This window comes from Nannospalax galili, unplaced genomic scaffold (assembly GCF_000622305.1).
Source record: "Nannospalax galili isolate Female #2095 unplaced genomic scaffold, S.galili_v1.0 scaffold362, whole genome shotgun sequence".
Taxonomy (NCBI): Eukaryota; Metazoa; Chordata; class Mammalia; order Rodentia; family Spalacidae; genus Nannospalax; species Nannospalax galili.
Window position 1 is genome coordinate 1,004,008 of NW_008348785.1, and position 16,293 is coordinate 1,020,300.

General features: G+C 49.5%; 1 protein-coding gene across 1 annotated transcript in view; it reads left to right on the forward strand.

The window, feature by feature from the left end:
• Adam12 (ADAM metallopeptidase domain 12) overlaps nucleotides 1-16,293 on the forward strand; it is a gene marked incomplete at its 5' end in the record, with an annotated part of 371,815 nt that overhangs the window by 322,077 nt on the left and 33,445 nt on the right. The window contains 5 exons of the mRNA XM_017801328.2: nucleotides 563-758; nucleotides 10,018-10,126; nucleotides 10,231-10,429; nucleotides 12,537-12,614; nucleotides 14,784-14,892. Of these exons, the coding sequence (XP_017656817.2) occupies nucleotides 563-758; nucleotides 10,018-10,126; nucleotides 10,231-10,429; nucleotides 12,537-12,614; nucleotides 14,784-14,892 (691 nt within the window). The remainder of the gene's footprint in view (nucleotides 1-562; nucleotides 759-10,017; nucleotides 10,127-10,230; nucleotides 10,430-12,536; nucleotides 12,615-14,783; nucleotides 14,893-16,293) is intronic.

The following is a 16,293-nucleotide window of genomic DNA, read 5'->3' on the forward strand; positions in this document are numbered from 1 at the left end:
CCTAACTTTTACATCCTTAGTGCTGAGATTACAGGTGTGGACCATCATATCCAGTCTCAGTCTCCCCCCCCCTCCCCCTCCCCCTCTTCCTCCAGCCCTCTTCATAAACTGATGAGGAGGTTCCTAGTTCTGTAATGTGATGGCAGCACAGTGCTGCTGTTGAGACTGCTCTTGTCATTATTTTTGTCAACATGCCCACAAATGCTAACCATAAGGACAGGTAAGGACAAGTGCCCATTTAAACTGTGCTGGACTCAGCAGCTGAGAAGACTCGACCTGCCTTGGATGACTAGAGTCAGCCAGAAGCCAGTCACACCTTGGAGAACCATAGTGTTACAAGCAGCTCCACATCAACAGTCCCTGGTTGCGCACCCCACTGATAGCACAAAGGCAAACCCCACAAAACTCTTTAATGAAAGCTCTCCGCTATCAAAGGGGATCATCGCCTTGACCCTCCCCCCTAGTTTCCATGGCTATGGTAGGTGCACTCTGCACCAGGCGAGCTACCAGGGGCTGCTTCCTCCCATTTTAGTATGTGTTATAAGCTACCCTGTCATTTCAGCTGAAGCCTGCAGGAACTGCATGCAGGGACTCCAGCAACTCCTGTGACCTCCCAGAGTTCTGCACGGGTGCTGCTCCTCACTGCCCAGCCAATGTGTACCTACATGATGGGCACCCGTGTCAGGGAGTGGATGGTTACTGCTACAATGGCATCTGCCAGACCCACGAGCAGCAGTGTGTCACGCTCTGGGGACCAGGTACGTGGTTGTCCCCAGCTCTATGCTGGACGCTGGGGAAGCATGCTCTGTGTCCACGAGTCCTTGATACTACATGCTTCATCCACAGTGTTCATTCTGTTTTACAGAGAAGCTCAAACTCACGAGACAGGAAGTCAGTTTCCCAGAATACATAGCTGGGATTTGAACTAGGATACTGTGACCCAGCATCTGCATATAACTCTCATAGGGCACAGTCAGCCCCTGTGAGCAAATGAGACCTTGGTCTAAAGTCCCACCAAGCTCGCCAAGTAAATAGAAGCTCTGGGCAGAACTGTGGCCTTGTATGTGTCTCTCCACTCTAAGATCAGATCCAGGGCCTCATAGGGCACCAGAGTCTTATCATTCCAGAGCCTCATGGCCTAAGGCCGCACAGCCCCAGGGCCTCAACACCCCAGACTTCAACACCCCAAGTCTCAACTCTGGGGCCTCATCACCTGGAAACTATTCAGCTCCTAGGATTCTGTCCGAAAATCCCACCAGGATGTTTTCTAAGTACATTGAGTTCTCTCTCTCCCTTACTGCTTGGCTGAGGCCTTGCTTAAGGCGAGGGATGACCTCAGACCTGGCCAGAGGCCCCAGCACCACCAAGGCCACTGTGGTCAGCCAGGCTCAGGCCCAGAGCTGAGTCAGCAGAGAAGGAAACTTAAAACTTTTCTGCGGGGTTCTGATTTCCAGAGGGCAGGGGAAGTATACCAGGACAGGAAATGATAAACACAGAAGCCTGCTTTTAACTGCCACTTGGGTCAACACCCAAGCATAGAAGGTGTCTCTTGGAGTTGGTCTTGCCGTGAGCCCACAGGCCAGTAAAGATGTCCCCTGCACCTGGAGCTTTCTGAGGGAGAGGTTCCCATACATAGATGTACCTGGGCAGGTGGAACAGAGGCTAAGGTTCCTGGCCTTTCATGCTTCCTCTCCAGAGCCTCAGCACTGGCCTCAGAAGGAGGTCCTCAGGAGAAGGGTAGGGTACTGTTGTTGCAGTGACAGACAGTAGAAAGACACCCACTACACCCATGCCAAATGTCTGGAGGTTCTGAATGGCTGCGAGACCCCAGATAACTTTTAGCCAAGCAAGGTTGGTTTGGGACAGAGGCTCCTGCAGAAGGCCAGATCCTCAGGGCCTCCACATCTCTAGTGGCCATTGCACTTCCAGCAGGAAGCTCCCTCCTAGAGTTACAGTGGCTGCTGGGCCATCCCTTCCTGGGAGCGGTCCTTGGCCAGAGCTCACCCAGCCCTCGGGGCTTTTTCGTGCTATGAGGCCTGGCTCCAGCTCCGGAATGAGCTCAGATGGAACACCACAGTGCTCCTGAGCCACTGTGCTGGGTGACTCAGCTGGCTGTCGTGGTGGCCAAGGACAGTGTCAGAAAAAAAGGAGGAGAGGATGGGAGCTGGGAGATGACCCAGTCAGTACACTGCTTGCTGTGTGAGTGAGGGCCTGAGTCGAGATCCCCAGCATCTGTGTAAAAAGCCAGGAATCACAGCAGTCATCCCAGTGCAGGGACTGTAGAGACAGGAAGATCATGGAGCTCGCTAGACAGTCTACCCAGTCAGGTTCAAGGTTCAGCCAGAGAAGCTTATGGCATCCATGGGGGGGGGGGGCAGGGGGAGAGAGAGAGAGAATATATATACCAGATGTACATAAAACATTCTGACAAACGAGCTTCTCAAAAGCAAGAGAAAGAAGGAAACTGCTGGACCATCCCCATCCTGATGGCCAAGGCTGAGGCCTGGCTGCTGGTGAGCTCATCCTCTTCCTGAGGAGGGGCATCTCCAGGAACACTCTCCTCCTTAGCTCTCTTCTCTCCTGCCCACCCTCACACTGGCAGCCAGGGAGGCCTTGCCACAGGTACAGTACGGGTGCTGGGAATGGTTCCTTGCATAGAGCACTAAAGAAATCATGGGGACCAGGTCTGGGGAGCCACCTTAGATGGTGACTCCTGGGTTTCAATGTGCCCCTGCCAGGCCTTGCTCAGCACAAATCAAGAATGAACTCCCTATCAGAGAGGGACTATTAGAGGGCTTCTAGCTTTGGCTGTGGCTTAGACTGAACATCCACTCCCTTTGCAGTACAGCATGGCTCTTTCCTACCCCATCCGTGGGACTGCCTAGTTTTCCAGTTGAAGGCACTGTGAGTTCCCTGTGGCCACAACCTTAGTGGCTTACAACAGGAGAAGTCATAGCTTACAACCCTGGAAATCAGAATCCTTCTATCCAGGTGTGAACCGGGTGTGTCCAGAGGTTCTGGGGAGAAATCGTTTTCCTCACTTTCCTGGCTTTCAGATGTGGCCTGCAGTCCTCAGCTCATGGCCCCTTCTCTCTCTTAAGGCCGACAGTACATCTTCAAGTGCCTGTCTCTCTCTGACCTCTGTTTCTGTGGCCACATTTCACTCTGCCCCTCCCATCTTCCTTTTAAGGACCATGTGATTATATTGAACCCACCCTGGGTCCCCTCTCCTCATCTCAAGATCTCCTAACTTAATCACATCTGCAAAGCTCCTCTTTTATGTAAGGCAATGTATCAACATGTTCCAGATTGGGGAGGGTGAACAGATAACTTGGTGTTGCTGACTGGCTCCAACAGAACTCTGAACCTTGCCGTGGCTCAGTTCTGAAATGGTGTTAGTAGTTTGCCTGCCCCATGGGGGTAGTGCTGCTCTAACGTAGTCAGTGATCTAATCTAATATGGCAGATGGCACTAAGGATCAGTCCAGCTACATGGTGCCTGGTAAATCTAAACTCATCAATGTAGCACAAGTGTGCTCTCAAAAGGTCCTGCGTCCTCCAGTCTTAGAGGCCCACAGAAAGGGCTCTGAGAGGACAGAAGGGGGGGGGGCACTATGCAGTGAGGAGAGGAAAGAAGGATTGGATTGAGGGGAAAAGCAGCCCATGTGGAGGCCTCAGAGCCAGGCTGTCCTGGAGCAGCCATCTGCCATGGGGGAAGAGGAAGGGGCAGGATGAGATTGAACAGGCAGGAACTCTGGTAGTTCTGTTTGTACAGAGCTGTAACTTGGAGAGGAGTGGAGACCTCACCCCTCACCCCTTTGCTGATGTCCTGCTGGGTAGAAGATGCTGACTCAAAAGCCTGTTCATGCCAGAGGATCGTACTTCCTGCAGTCCATGCATGCCTTTGTGTGGAGTCAGGATGTGACTCCCTCAATGTCCCATCCTCCCCACCCCCACCCCCCATGCCCTGTCCCTGGTCACATTAGCCTTGAGGGCAGAGGTGACTTCCTCTGCCAGATGGTGCTGGGTTGGGAGCATTGTAATGCTCTGTGACCGGTAGCTTTTCACAGTTGAGAAAGGAAGTCATGGTCCAGGATGCATGTGTGGTGTCTCATCCGCAGCAAGAGCCCAGATCTGGACCATGTTGGTGCGGAGCCAGGGAAGGCCTCCAGGGAAGTGGTCACTCAGAACGCCAGGACTTACAAGTGCTCGCTTTCATGGTCAAGCCCTCTAACCCTGCCAAGTGGTTGAGTCACACAGAATTCTCCAGGAACATCCGGGATGTCCGTTACTCATTTCAGAGCTGGCTACCCAAGGGTGACCGGACAAAGCCTTTCCTTCCGGCTAACTATTCCCTTTTGGAAATGAACTTTTCTCAGCCCAGCATTACATTTCAATAAAAGAACCCTGCTTCCAAGTCTTCTACAAATGAAGCAATAGAAAATTCAAACCATATGCCTGCAATTCCCAAGTGGTGAGGTGACACACTTTCAGAATACTTCTGTGGAGGTTACTTGTTTTTTAATTAATTGTTACTAGTGATGTTGATGGCCTTCCTGTTAGATCTCAAGGGTATGTGGTGTATGTGGTGTGTGTGAATGTATTTGTATGTGTGGTATGTAAGTATGTGTGTACATGTGTGTGGTATACGTGTGTGTTCTTATGGGTATGTACACGTTGTGTACAGGCACACGTGGAGGCTGGAGGTTGATGTTGGGTCTCTTCCTCAATCTCTCACCTCATTTTCTAAGACGGGGTTTCCCACTGACCCTGGAGCTCTCTTATTTAGCCTATTGGCTGGCCAGCAAGCTCTAGGGATCCTCCTGTCTCTGTCTCCCCAGTGCTTGGCTTACAGGCACATACTTCCATGCCCATTTTTACATGGGTGCTGAGGATCTGAACTCAGGTCCCCAGGCTTGCACTGCAAATTCTTTGCCTGCTGAGCTGTCTCCCTAGCCCTACATCTCAAAGTTTTAGATGGTGGTTACAGCAGCATAAATGCAGTTCAAACAGAAGGACTGAGCTCTTTGACCCAGTTTAGTCTTTTTATCCATGGCGATTTTCAGTTGGTGTGACATACCCCTTACTCCCGCCAAAATGGAGCTACAGATTTTCCTTAGGCAGCAGATTTACTTGTGGCAGTGTGGCTTGTCAGAACCACTAGCCTGGTGACCGAGAACAGTAGCTGGCAGCTGCTCTCATCGGTAACTCACACGGTAACTACATGCCAAACACATGCTGTTTGCCTGGGGGACGTCCCAAAACACGTCCGTGTTCTGTGTTTGCACTTTCCAGAGTCTCTTGTCATTTGATTTATGCTGTATCAGCTGGTCTGACAAGTTTTATGGGATGGTAAATACTCGGCGTTTATCTGCAAGACTGGTTTAAACGAGTTTGGTTTACTGAAATCCACCTGGGCCCTGCGTGGGCTGATCACCTACAACACTGACCGCTATAGAGGGGAAAAGAGGTTTTTGCCAAGAGGTGGATTGTTAGGGAATTGGGAAACTCCTGACTCGTTGTGTGAGAAGGAAATGGTAAGATGTGGTCATTTGGACTTCATTTCTTGATAAACACAAATGATTCGGAGAGAAGAGACGGGGTGAACCTCACTTGCCTGTATCAGTGCCTTTATGAGTTTAAGTACATGAATTAGAAGTGTGTTTGCAGACAAAGCCCATCCAGGAAAGGCTTAACCTGTGCCAGCCAGGTGTTCCCCTCCATCAGAGGTAGTCTTCTTCATTTGCTTTCAGTGACATTGAGAGCTTCCAGTCCACAGCTACAAATGTAAAGTCCATCATTCTGAAGCTAAAGATGGTGATTAAAATGCAGACTGGTGTGAAGATTCCCTCCAAACAGCAAAACTGTATCTCCCAACAGTGGCTGGGCCCTGAGTGTTCCCTTGTTAGGAACTCGGGCTTGAACTGATGGAATGCAGAAGCAAAAAACAGCCGCCACTCTTTCCAAGAGTCACACGTGAAATCACTCCCCTTCCTGAAGACACAAAGACCAGAATCTTTGAGCGCCGCAACTTTGAACCTTCACCTCTGCCTTTACCATGTCTTACAAGTGGATGGGAGTCACGTTCACTTTTAAGTTCTTGACCATTCTGCCTCTAAGATAAATGCCTGCTGGCACATAATATCCATGTGAAACAAACACTCTGGGACTTCTGCACTGTCCTAAGGGGAATCGGGGAGGTTGGAGAGCCAGCCGCTCAGGAGGTCATCTGTGACAGATTCCCTTTCCTTCGCAATGAGTCCTTTGCATGTCAAGCTGCATCCCCTCTTGCGGCTCCCCTCCTGACTTGACTTAAACTCTGGGGGAACAGCTTCCCATGTGTGACAAAGGGGCAACATAGCAGTACTTGATTTGATGCCAAGAAAATGTAAAATCCAGTGCTGCAGAAAAGATCACCAAGGAGATGAGTCCATGACCCGGTACTTCATTGGCAGAGAGCAGATGGCTACCTCTGGAAACACTAGAGGCAGGATGGGCTGGCCCGATGGACTTACACTCATTCATTCCCTCATGAGAGTCCTGCTCTGTGCAGGGGGAGGGAGCATCTTTGCCCACAGGGGTTTACATTCAGGTAGGAAGGAGCGTGGAGTATCCCAAGAACAGAAGCATCCGTAGTAAATACAAGGAGCTATTTGTGAGAGTAAGAAAGCAGTGAGGGTCACCCCTTGCCTCCGTGGGGCAGAAGAGATGGAAGGAGGCACTGAGGGGCCCGGCAGCTCTAGATCCATAAAAGACACTGGTTTCGACCAGCACATCAATGCTGTGCCTAGCATTGATGCCATTATGTAACCTGTGGGATGGGCTGCTCTGGCCAGAACAGAATCTTTTTTTTAGGTGTGAGTGTATTGCCTACATGTTAGTGCACCTGTGTTATGCAGTGCCTGAAGAGGTCATGGGGGGGGGGGCGGGGTCTCCTTACACCTTAGAGACACCAGGTCAGAACCACCGTTGCAAACAGAGCCCCATCCTTCCACACACTCTGTCTGCTCCCTCACATCTCCCTGCCTGTCCAGTTGAAACATCAGCTTCAGGGTGTTGATGAAAATTGCTAAGTCCCTGAGTGCTGGAGGACAGAGAAGGTGAAATGCCCATCAAGGGTGTCCATGAGTGACATCATAGCCTTACACTCATTCCTTTGGCTCTCCAGAGACAGGCACACAGAAAGGATATGGAGTTTGGGTACATATCGGTCTTTGGTCCCACTGTTAGATGACTCTATCCTGTCATGGAGTTTAATAGAGGATGAGGTCATGGCCAGTTCCCACCCACATGTCAGTTTCCTTTGCCTCATCCCATGTTATTGCTGTGTCCCAGAGACAGGTCTTGACCATGCAGATATCAATAGTAAACTGGGACATAGCATCTCCTGCACCCCCATGCATTAAGTGGCCCCTCTCACCTTCCTGGTAGAGACACAAAGCTAACCTCAGAACCTTGAACTGTTCAAGCTACTGTGATGATTTTATTGGCCGGATTCTACCAAGCTTTGCTATTTTGGGAGCTGATTTCTCTTTACAAGTCATATGTTTAGTGCTATACATACGTGTATATGTGCACATGTGTGTATATAGGCCAGGTTGCAAGATACCAGGTATCATCCACTTTATTTTCTGAGATGATCCCTCATTGAATCTAAAGTTTACTGATTTGGCTAGGAGACTGTAAGAGGGAGACAGTACCATGCCAGATCTAAGCTGATTATGGTTCTAGCTTTAATGAGTGACTCCTAACTTGGCCATTTGGGTTCCAATGTTTGCCAAGTAGGTAAAACTCAGTCTTGGTGTTAAAATCTATGAAATGCAGGCATGTACCATGTCATTTTAGAGAGGGGCTGGGAAGATGGCTCAGTTGGTAAAGTGCTTTGCAGGACCTGAGTTTTGGATCCCCAGCATCCATATAAAAAGCCAGGCATAGCGGATGTGGCTATAATCAGCACTGGAGAGGCAGAGGCAGGAGGATCCCTGGGGCTCACTGGCCAGCCAGTCTAGCCAATGAGTGAGCTGCTTACATACCAGGCTTTGTAAAGGGGGTTGAGACCTACCTTGCAGGTCTCTAGCTGGTTAAGTGATGGGGTCCAGCTTGTGGCTTCTTAAGAAGTTTTCCTCTGACCAGCCTGCCTTAAAGCAATGAGGCCCCTTTAATTCTGTTTGTGTCCTACCACACAAACCACTGGACTCAGTGTGCCATATCCATTTCTTTGCTTTCAGTTTCTCTTGTAATTTATAAGCGAGGCTGTTTGTAGAATTGAGTCACCACCGTACCCCCAGTGCCTGGCAGACTCCAAGTATACAGTAGATACGTGTGTGTGGCTAAGGTCCCAATGCAGTGTTGGAAGGAAGCAAGGAAAGAAACAAGTTTGGATGGTTGGAAGGGAGCCAGAGCCAGATGGGCAAGTGATACACAGAGTCCCTGCAAAGGCACGAGTGGCCATTTCATTGTCAGTAATCCCTGTGCCTGGGAGCCAAACTGCACAGATCAATTGAGTCTAAGCACTTTGATTAAAAGCTTCCATCACAGAGGATTGATTAAAGTACAAAGTTCACCAAGACCCTCCTTCCCCCCATCCATCCCTTTCCGGTAGGTGGGTGAAAATGAATCAGAGGGCAGAATTCAGAAGAATTAGGTCGATACTAGGCAGAAGCCAAGGCTGTCTGAGGTGTACGCGCTGTGAGTGAAGATGAGTCAGCCATAGGATGGGAAGGCGACACTGAAGAGACAGAGTCCTCAATTTTTTCTGTAACGGGGTTGGTTGCAGCTTGGGCTAGTACGAAAGGAGCTTGAGGAGGCCTATTGAAAAGTATTTGGTCTGGACTGTGGAGGCTAGGGCAGAGGTCACAGCTAGGTGCACTGCCCCTCTTGCATGGAGCTAGGGTCACAGTGGTGAGTCATGGCTATGTTTGCTGTCGAATGAGGTGGTCCTTTCTGCTAGTAGCTAATAAGAACCAGGATAGGCTGAAGAAGACCAGGTGGAGTTGAAGAGGAGGGGAGCCTTGCCCATCCACCAAGTCTGATGGGACTCTAGGTTACACTGTTACCTGGGAAGGTCAATGAACCCTCACTGGAGTTGGGAGTAGAGAAGGGCACTTTTCAGACTCTGAAAAGTCATGTCCTGGTCATCAGAAGTGATGTGAGAGGAAGTGCCCGAAGCCAGTGTTGGTGTGGAAGAGAAGGCAGGCCAAGACCACATGGCCAGGCACAGTTGGATCTGCCAGTCTCCCTACTTCCTCACAGTCATCAGCAGAAATCCCTGTGTCCAGGATACAAGAGCCCTCCAAAGCCTTAACACTACAGCTCCCAAGCATGGGCTCTCTTTCCCTGGAGAGAAAATGCACTTTTTTAAATGGCCATTTCCTGAGCTCTCTGGCTGCTGTAACCCTCTCTGCCAGGTCCTGTCCTGCTGTGCACAGTGGCTATTGGGTTCTAGGGTGCTGTGACCTGTGTGCGTCATCGCTGCCTTACAGAAATTGGCCTTGGTTGAAGCCGGTGCTTATTCCTAAAGGGAGCTTTCTGGGACTGAAAGTAAAAGATTTCTGCATAGTTCATTTGTGATTTCTGTGTCTCTGTCTCTGTCTCTATCAGAGAGAGAGAGAGAGAGAGAGAGCGCTTTTCCATGTCAATCATTACTACTCCTAGGAGCCGGCCCTAGCTCGCCTTTCGCACTGGAATTGTGTGGGATGTTGCTAAAAGAGAAAGCTTCCCCTCTGTAGCTAGCCAGACAGCTCCTTCCTGTTCTGAACTAGATCTGATTGCATAGCCAGGCCTAATCTCTTGAGAGGCTGCACATACTTTAGGTCCTGGATCCAGGCCTCCAAAACAGAATGAGTGGGCTTACCCTGAGTTGGGCTGGGAGAGAATGCTAGCTGTTGATCCTCCAGGCTTCCACCAGCCAGCTCCCATCCTGAGTCAGCTGGGTATCACTTCCCTAGACACGTATCGCCCCTTAACCCCAGAGCCCAGTGCTGTTCAGAGAGGAAGGCGCCGGTGTGTTCTGCCACAGGTGCTAAACCAGCCCCGGGGATCTGCTTTGAAAGAGTGAACTCTGCAGGAGACCCTTACGGCAACTGCGGCAAAGACGCCAAGAGCTCCTTCACCAGATGTGAGATGAGGTATGAGCCCGCACACCCGACCGCCCATTGCTGAGCCTTCTCTCAGGGCTTAGGCCTGCTTCCAGCAGCCCCTCCCTTGAGCTTGTTTCCTCTTACCTTTCCAGAGATGCAAAGTGTGGAAAAATCCAGTGTCAAGGAGGTGCCAGCCGGCCAGTCATTGGTACCAATGCCGTTTCCATAGAAACGAATATCCCACTACAGGAAGGGGGTCGGATTCTGTGCCGGGGCACCCACGTGTACTTGGGTGATGACATGCCAGACCCAGGACTCGTGCTTTCAGGAACAAAGTGTGAAGAAGGAAAGGTAAGACCCAATTCTCACTTGCATCCTATCGTAAATCTGGGACAGAGCCTCCTGAAAGATGGCCTGGTCAAGAACTGGGGAATGAGTTCGGTCTGTTTTCTTAAAGCTGCCTCTCAGAACATGGTCTCTGGAATCCAGTTCTTTGCACCAGAAGAAAAAGTCATTAAGGCCAAGCTTTGAGTGTGACCATTGAGGGGCAGATCTGGAAACATGAGTTGTCCTCTCCCTTTAGTGTAAGTCATTTTTACACCCTGCGCATCGTGAGGGCTACCTACCAGGAAATTACTTTGGAGAGAAGCACGACAACTGAGTAGATTGCTTTTGGAAATGTAATGTGGTAATTGGCACAGAGAGATAAGAGATGGTTTATTACAGAGTCAAATATGAGTGACCATGACCCAGAAACATAGATTTTAGTTATTAATTCCATGTTCCAGTATAGAAACAGAGTTTTTATAGAAACAGAACAAAGCCATAATCCAGGCACTTTTTAAATACGTCGGTGGGAGGTGATTTACAGCAAAGCAGATAGACCTCTGCTGGAGACATCAGATGTTATCTGATGACACTGTTAGCTTTTGGGTGGTTGGAAGTGAGTGGTCTGCTAAGTTAAAACCTTCCACAGGAAAATGGTTACTCTATTTGCACATTCCAAAAGATTTGCCTAATGGTCACAAAGTTGTTAGGTCATGTACAGAGGACGGCTTAGATGGCTATCAGCGGGTTAAGGTGCCCAAGATGATTTAGCTCTGGGCTTGTAACATTCCAAACTCCCTTTTCATTGATGTTCTAATAATCAGCCTTACGGAAGATTCAGTTTGAAGTTGAAGATTCTGGGAACTTTAGTCCACCATAGGGTGTGGGTTTGTACATACATGTACATGCATGTATGGGGTGTGCATGCATGAGCATGCATATGGCAACCAGAGGACAATCTTAGGTTTCATTCCTCCAACCCCATCTACTTTGTTTTTTGAGACGGTCTCTTAGCATCTTGAAACTTTCCAGGTGGACCAGGCTGGCCACGCGGTGAGCCCCAAGGTCCCTTCTGACTTCAGCTCCCCAGCACTGGGATAACAAGCTTGTGCCACCGCACGTGCAGCTTTTTAATGTGGGTTCTGGGACTAACTCAGCCCTTCTGATTACAAGGCAAGCACTTTACCAACTGAGCCATCTCCCAGCCCCCTAGCAGAAATGTGACATCTCAGTGAGCAGGATCAGGGGTGCACACCTTGCTCTCTGTGAGCTGTTGGGGTCAGATGGTGAACCCAGAAAAGTTTTACTTGATTAGAATGCTGCTGTGTACTAAACCACAAGCACCTCTCCCTTGTAACCATGTGGGAGAGAAAGCTGCTGAGTGCCGGGTCTGGAGCTTGTAGCACACTGCTGAAGAGACAGACTCTTCCAACCAGCCAAGGCCATGGAGCAAATCCCTGCCTCTGCAGCAGCTGGATACACAGAGGAGCTGCTTCCTACCATCGGAGCCTTCTACAGAGGCTTTATGTCATTGATGGTCCCACAACACCTATAGACATTATGCAAAAATCTGTTCTAATTTCTCATCTCCAATAAAGCCACCTGAAATGCCATTAAATATCAAAACTCACTATTGTTCATGGTGGACTTTGTCTCAGGTCAGACACCAGCAGCCATATGTGAGGCAGACAGAAAGCACACTGTTATGCTGCATCTGTGCTAACTGAAGAATTGTTCTCCAAGCTTCCCTTGCTTTATCTCTTGTGTGATCATAGGACTGCAGGTGTGTGCGTGTTGTGTGCATTCGTGTGGAAGCCAGAGGTCAGCCTTGGATGTCGTTGTCAGGTGCCACCCACCTTGTTTTTTGAGACAGTGTCTCTCATTGGCTAGGGCTCACCATTAAGTTAGGCTATCTGGCCATCAGGCTTCAGAGCACTACCTCTTTCCATAAGAACACACTGTCACATCTGGGTTTTGTCCAAGGGTTCTAGGATTTGAACTCAGCTCCTCAGGCTTGCAGAGCAAGCACTTTATGCACCGAGCCATCTCTCCACCCCCTGCCTCCTCTCTCATGCCCATGTGTGAGGGAAGGAAGCAGGGTGCTCAGGTGTGTGCTGTGTCTCTCCTGCAGATCTGCCTCAATCGTCAATGTCAGAACATCAGCATCTTCGGCGTTCACGAGTGTACAATGCAGTGCCACGGGCGAGGGGTAAGTAGGCTCAGCGGCCTCTCCCAGCCAAGCGAGACCATTGTTCTGCAAAGGTTCTCGCCGTCCGCAGCTCTTAAAGAGAACAGTAGTCAGTATTTTCTTCCAGAGGTGTCAGACATTCTTTGACCTTTACATAGCAGGAGAAATGTCACTTTCATTTAACAAAGGAAACCGGATTGAGTGGTAATTATCTTTTGAATTAACATTCTGTGATGTAAAGAAAGAATTTTGTCACCTTCAAAGTAATTTCCGAGCTAACCTTGATTCGTGTAGGGTCCTCATTAGCATTTCAAGCAGGTCTGTCCCTCCTGCTTACAATGTTCCAAATGTGTCTTCACCAAAATACTTGCAAGAGGGATTAAAACAGAAGACAGCCTATTCCCCAGCCAGGGGTTCTTGGACTCCCCAGCAGGCCTTTGACTACCACACACTGCTTTAGCGAAGCAAGGGAATGTAATTGTTTAGACTATAATTAATTTTTCCTGATGTGCTTAATTTTTTCCAATGGGATTATATTAATCTTGATTAGCCCCACCAGTGATGCATTTGTCTTCCTGATGCCTTTCGACAGAAATCATACTCTAAATTCTGTTTTTAGACTTGCTAGACACTTGGGATTATGGGAGTTTTTTTTAACCATGATGGATTGCTGGGCTGCCTCAGACTGACTTGATGTTGCGTTTAGCTGACTCTCATGATTTCTTTCTACACGCCATAGATGAACTAGTCTGGCCCTTTTGTTTTAGTGATGAGACCAAGGCCCATGTGGCAGCAATGGTGTGTCCCCAGTAACTGGCTGGTTCAAGCCGGCGAGGCCAATGCCTCTCCTCCCAAACTCTCTGGGTCTCATGAGCATGCTGGCAAGCCAAGGCCCTTCCTTTCTGGAACAGCTAGCTATGACTTAGTGTGATAGTTAATCCCAGTTGTCAATTTGATGGGAGCCAGAATCTCCTGGAAGACAGGTTGTACCTGAGTAAATATTCAGCCTGACTTTTAGCATTAGTTTAAGGCCAACAGTGGACCCTAACTCTGAGGCTCCCGTTCCTCCTGGTGTCTCACAGAACTGTGCTCTCAAGCTGGACTTCATCCATACTTTTATCAAAGCTGTCTTTCCAGCAATAACTTGAGAAGTAGAAGCTAGGGTCCACCCTGTCTTATCAGAGGATCAGGGCTTTATCCCTTGGTCTAAAATAGCTCACACACAGTATCAGGTAGACTTCTCACTGTTTTCAATGAGAACAGCATGCCAGCACACTGCTTTCAGTGTTTAGATATGTTCATATGTCAAGCACACCCACATTCAGTCACTATCTTAGGTGGAGGGTAAAGTCCCTCAGGACCCCACTTTGCCCTCCACCTAAGATAAAGGAAGGAAGGAAAGAGGGAGGGAGGGAGGGAGGGAGGGAGTTCTAGTCTTCTCATAATCCATTGGTTCATGTCTAGCTCAATAAACGATTTAGGTATCCATAGGGAATCCAAGCAGAAAAGCCACCATGAGTGACTCTTGGCAAGGAGGCGAACAGGCTCCTGGGCCCCTCATGGAGATACTGGTCTCCCATCAGAGTGCTTATGGAAGAACAGCAGTCTCAAAGCCCTCCTCTCCTGCCTCCAAGGCATCCCTTTCTTGCCCTACCAGCACCATCTTCACAAGTTAGAGTTCACCCCTGATAGGGAGGCAGAGAATGGCCACAGGAGGGAAGAGAGCTAGCATTTCAGGGGATGAGCTAGGAGAGAGGCTACAGAGGTGTCAGCAGATTCCCTGTGTCACCATCCCTGCCTGCTGGGGCCTCCCTGGACCACCCATCTGAAGAAGACAGGGTTGTGCCACAGCCATCTCATTCCGGGTCCCTAAGCGGGTCCCTCTTCACCAGAGACGCAACACCACCACGTTCCTGGGTTTAAAAAGAAGGGACCTGTGATGTGAGGCTCTCTGTGGCAGGCTGTGGTGCTCCCCTTGCCTCAGTCTCTGCCTCCCGTGTGGTGCTGTTTTAGGCTGGTTCTCAGGGTCTCACACTTACTGATCTAGATGTGTTGGTGAGGGACTCTGGCCACAGCACCCTTGCTTTTGTTATGACGTTTCATTTGGGCTCAAAGACATTGCAGCCCACCCAATAGGCATGTGCTAACCCTGTCCCTTCTGGGCATTTGTCTCCATTCCTGTCCCCAAAGGTGTGTAACAACAGGAAGAACTGCCACTGTGAGGCACACTGGGCCCCTCCCTTCTGTGACAGGTTTGGCTTTGGAGGAAGCACAGACAGTGGTCCCATCCGACAAGCAGGTGAGTGAGGCCCCAGCATCCCTGGGAATGGATGCTGAGCTGCCAGGCCGGGGCATCTGATGGCAGTCTTCCTCACCTTGAGTGGCACTGGGGCATCTGATGGCAGTCTTCCTCACCCTGAGTGGCGCTGAAGTTTCTCTCAGGTTCTAAATGTTTTTGTTCTTGCCTGATCTTGCCTGCAGCTCCCGGTTCTCTGCTGTGGCTGAGACATGAAGTTAGCCACTTCCTCTGCTCGTGACACTTTACTCTCGACTAAGGCGGTGTCCACAGGGAACTGCCAAATGAGTACAAGTGTCACTGACATATCAGAGGACTTTGTAAAGGCCAGCTTATGTGTGCTGCCATTCCAAGCTCGAAAGGCTGATACCTTTTAAAACACTGACCTGCTCACACACAGAGACACACACACAGACACACACACACACACCCTATATACCAATAACAACAAAAAAACTATGAACAGAAAGCCACCTCTTAATAAAGAGGATGGTCACTGCAGCTGAGCTAGGGAGATGACCTTTGCAGTAAAGTGCTTAACCACAGCAAGCATGAAGGCGTGGTGGTACAAGCCTTTAGTTCCAGCACTAGGGGAGGCAGAGGCAGGTGGATCTCTGTGAGTTCAAGGCCAGCTTGGTCTACATAGTTCCAGGCCAACTGGGGCTACAGGGAGACCCTAAAAGACCAAAAAAAAAAAAAAAGTTGAGCATAGTGGTACATGCTTATAATCCCAGTACTCAGTAAGCAGTGATGGGAACATTCCCTGGGGATTGTTGCTAGCCAGTCTAGCAAAATCAGTGGCTCCAATGTTCAGGGAAATACCCTGTCTTAAAAAAAAAAAAAAGCTAGAGAATAATTGAGGAAGAGATACTCTGTGTTGACCTCTGACCTCCACAAACACCACACACAGGAAAGGCAATGGTTGTAGGAGGCACAGCACTCACGGTGGGCATCTGCACTAAGCAGCGAGTTCTGTGAGGACATCGTGCTAATTAGTGTGCACTGTACCACCTGCTCCCTCTACGGTTCAGAAACGGCATCATGATTAAAGGGCTGAAGGCGGCAGGAAGGTTAAGTAACTGCTCAAAATCCTACAACTATGTCCCCAAAGAAGCCCTGGGTAGCAGGTGGGCCTTCCCTTCATTCACGTCTCCAAAGAAAACCTTTAGAAGTTATCTCTTACTGTGTTCTCTGAGTAGTGGTCAAGAAATTAAAAGGCAGGTCTGAAAAACCCAGCACAGAACTGAGGACAGGCAGCAGGCCCCAACCTTAGCCGAGGAAACTATTGGACAGCTGATCATGGCTGAGTGAGGGAGAGCTGATCTTCTTTAAGGGAGTGACTCTAGATAGGCTGAGTGGACCCCAGTGGATGAACTTGCACAGAGGGACAACTTGACTCGATAG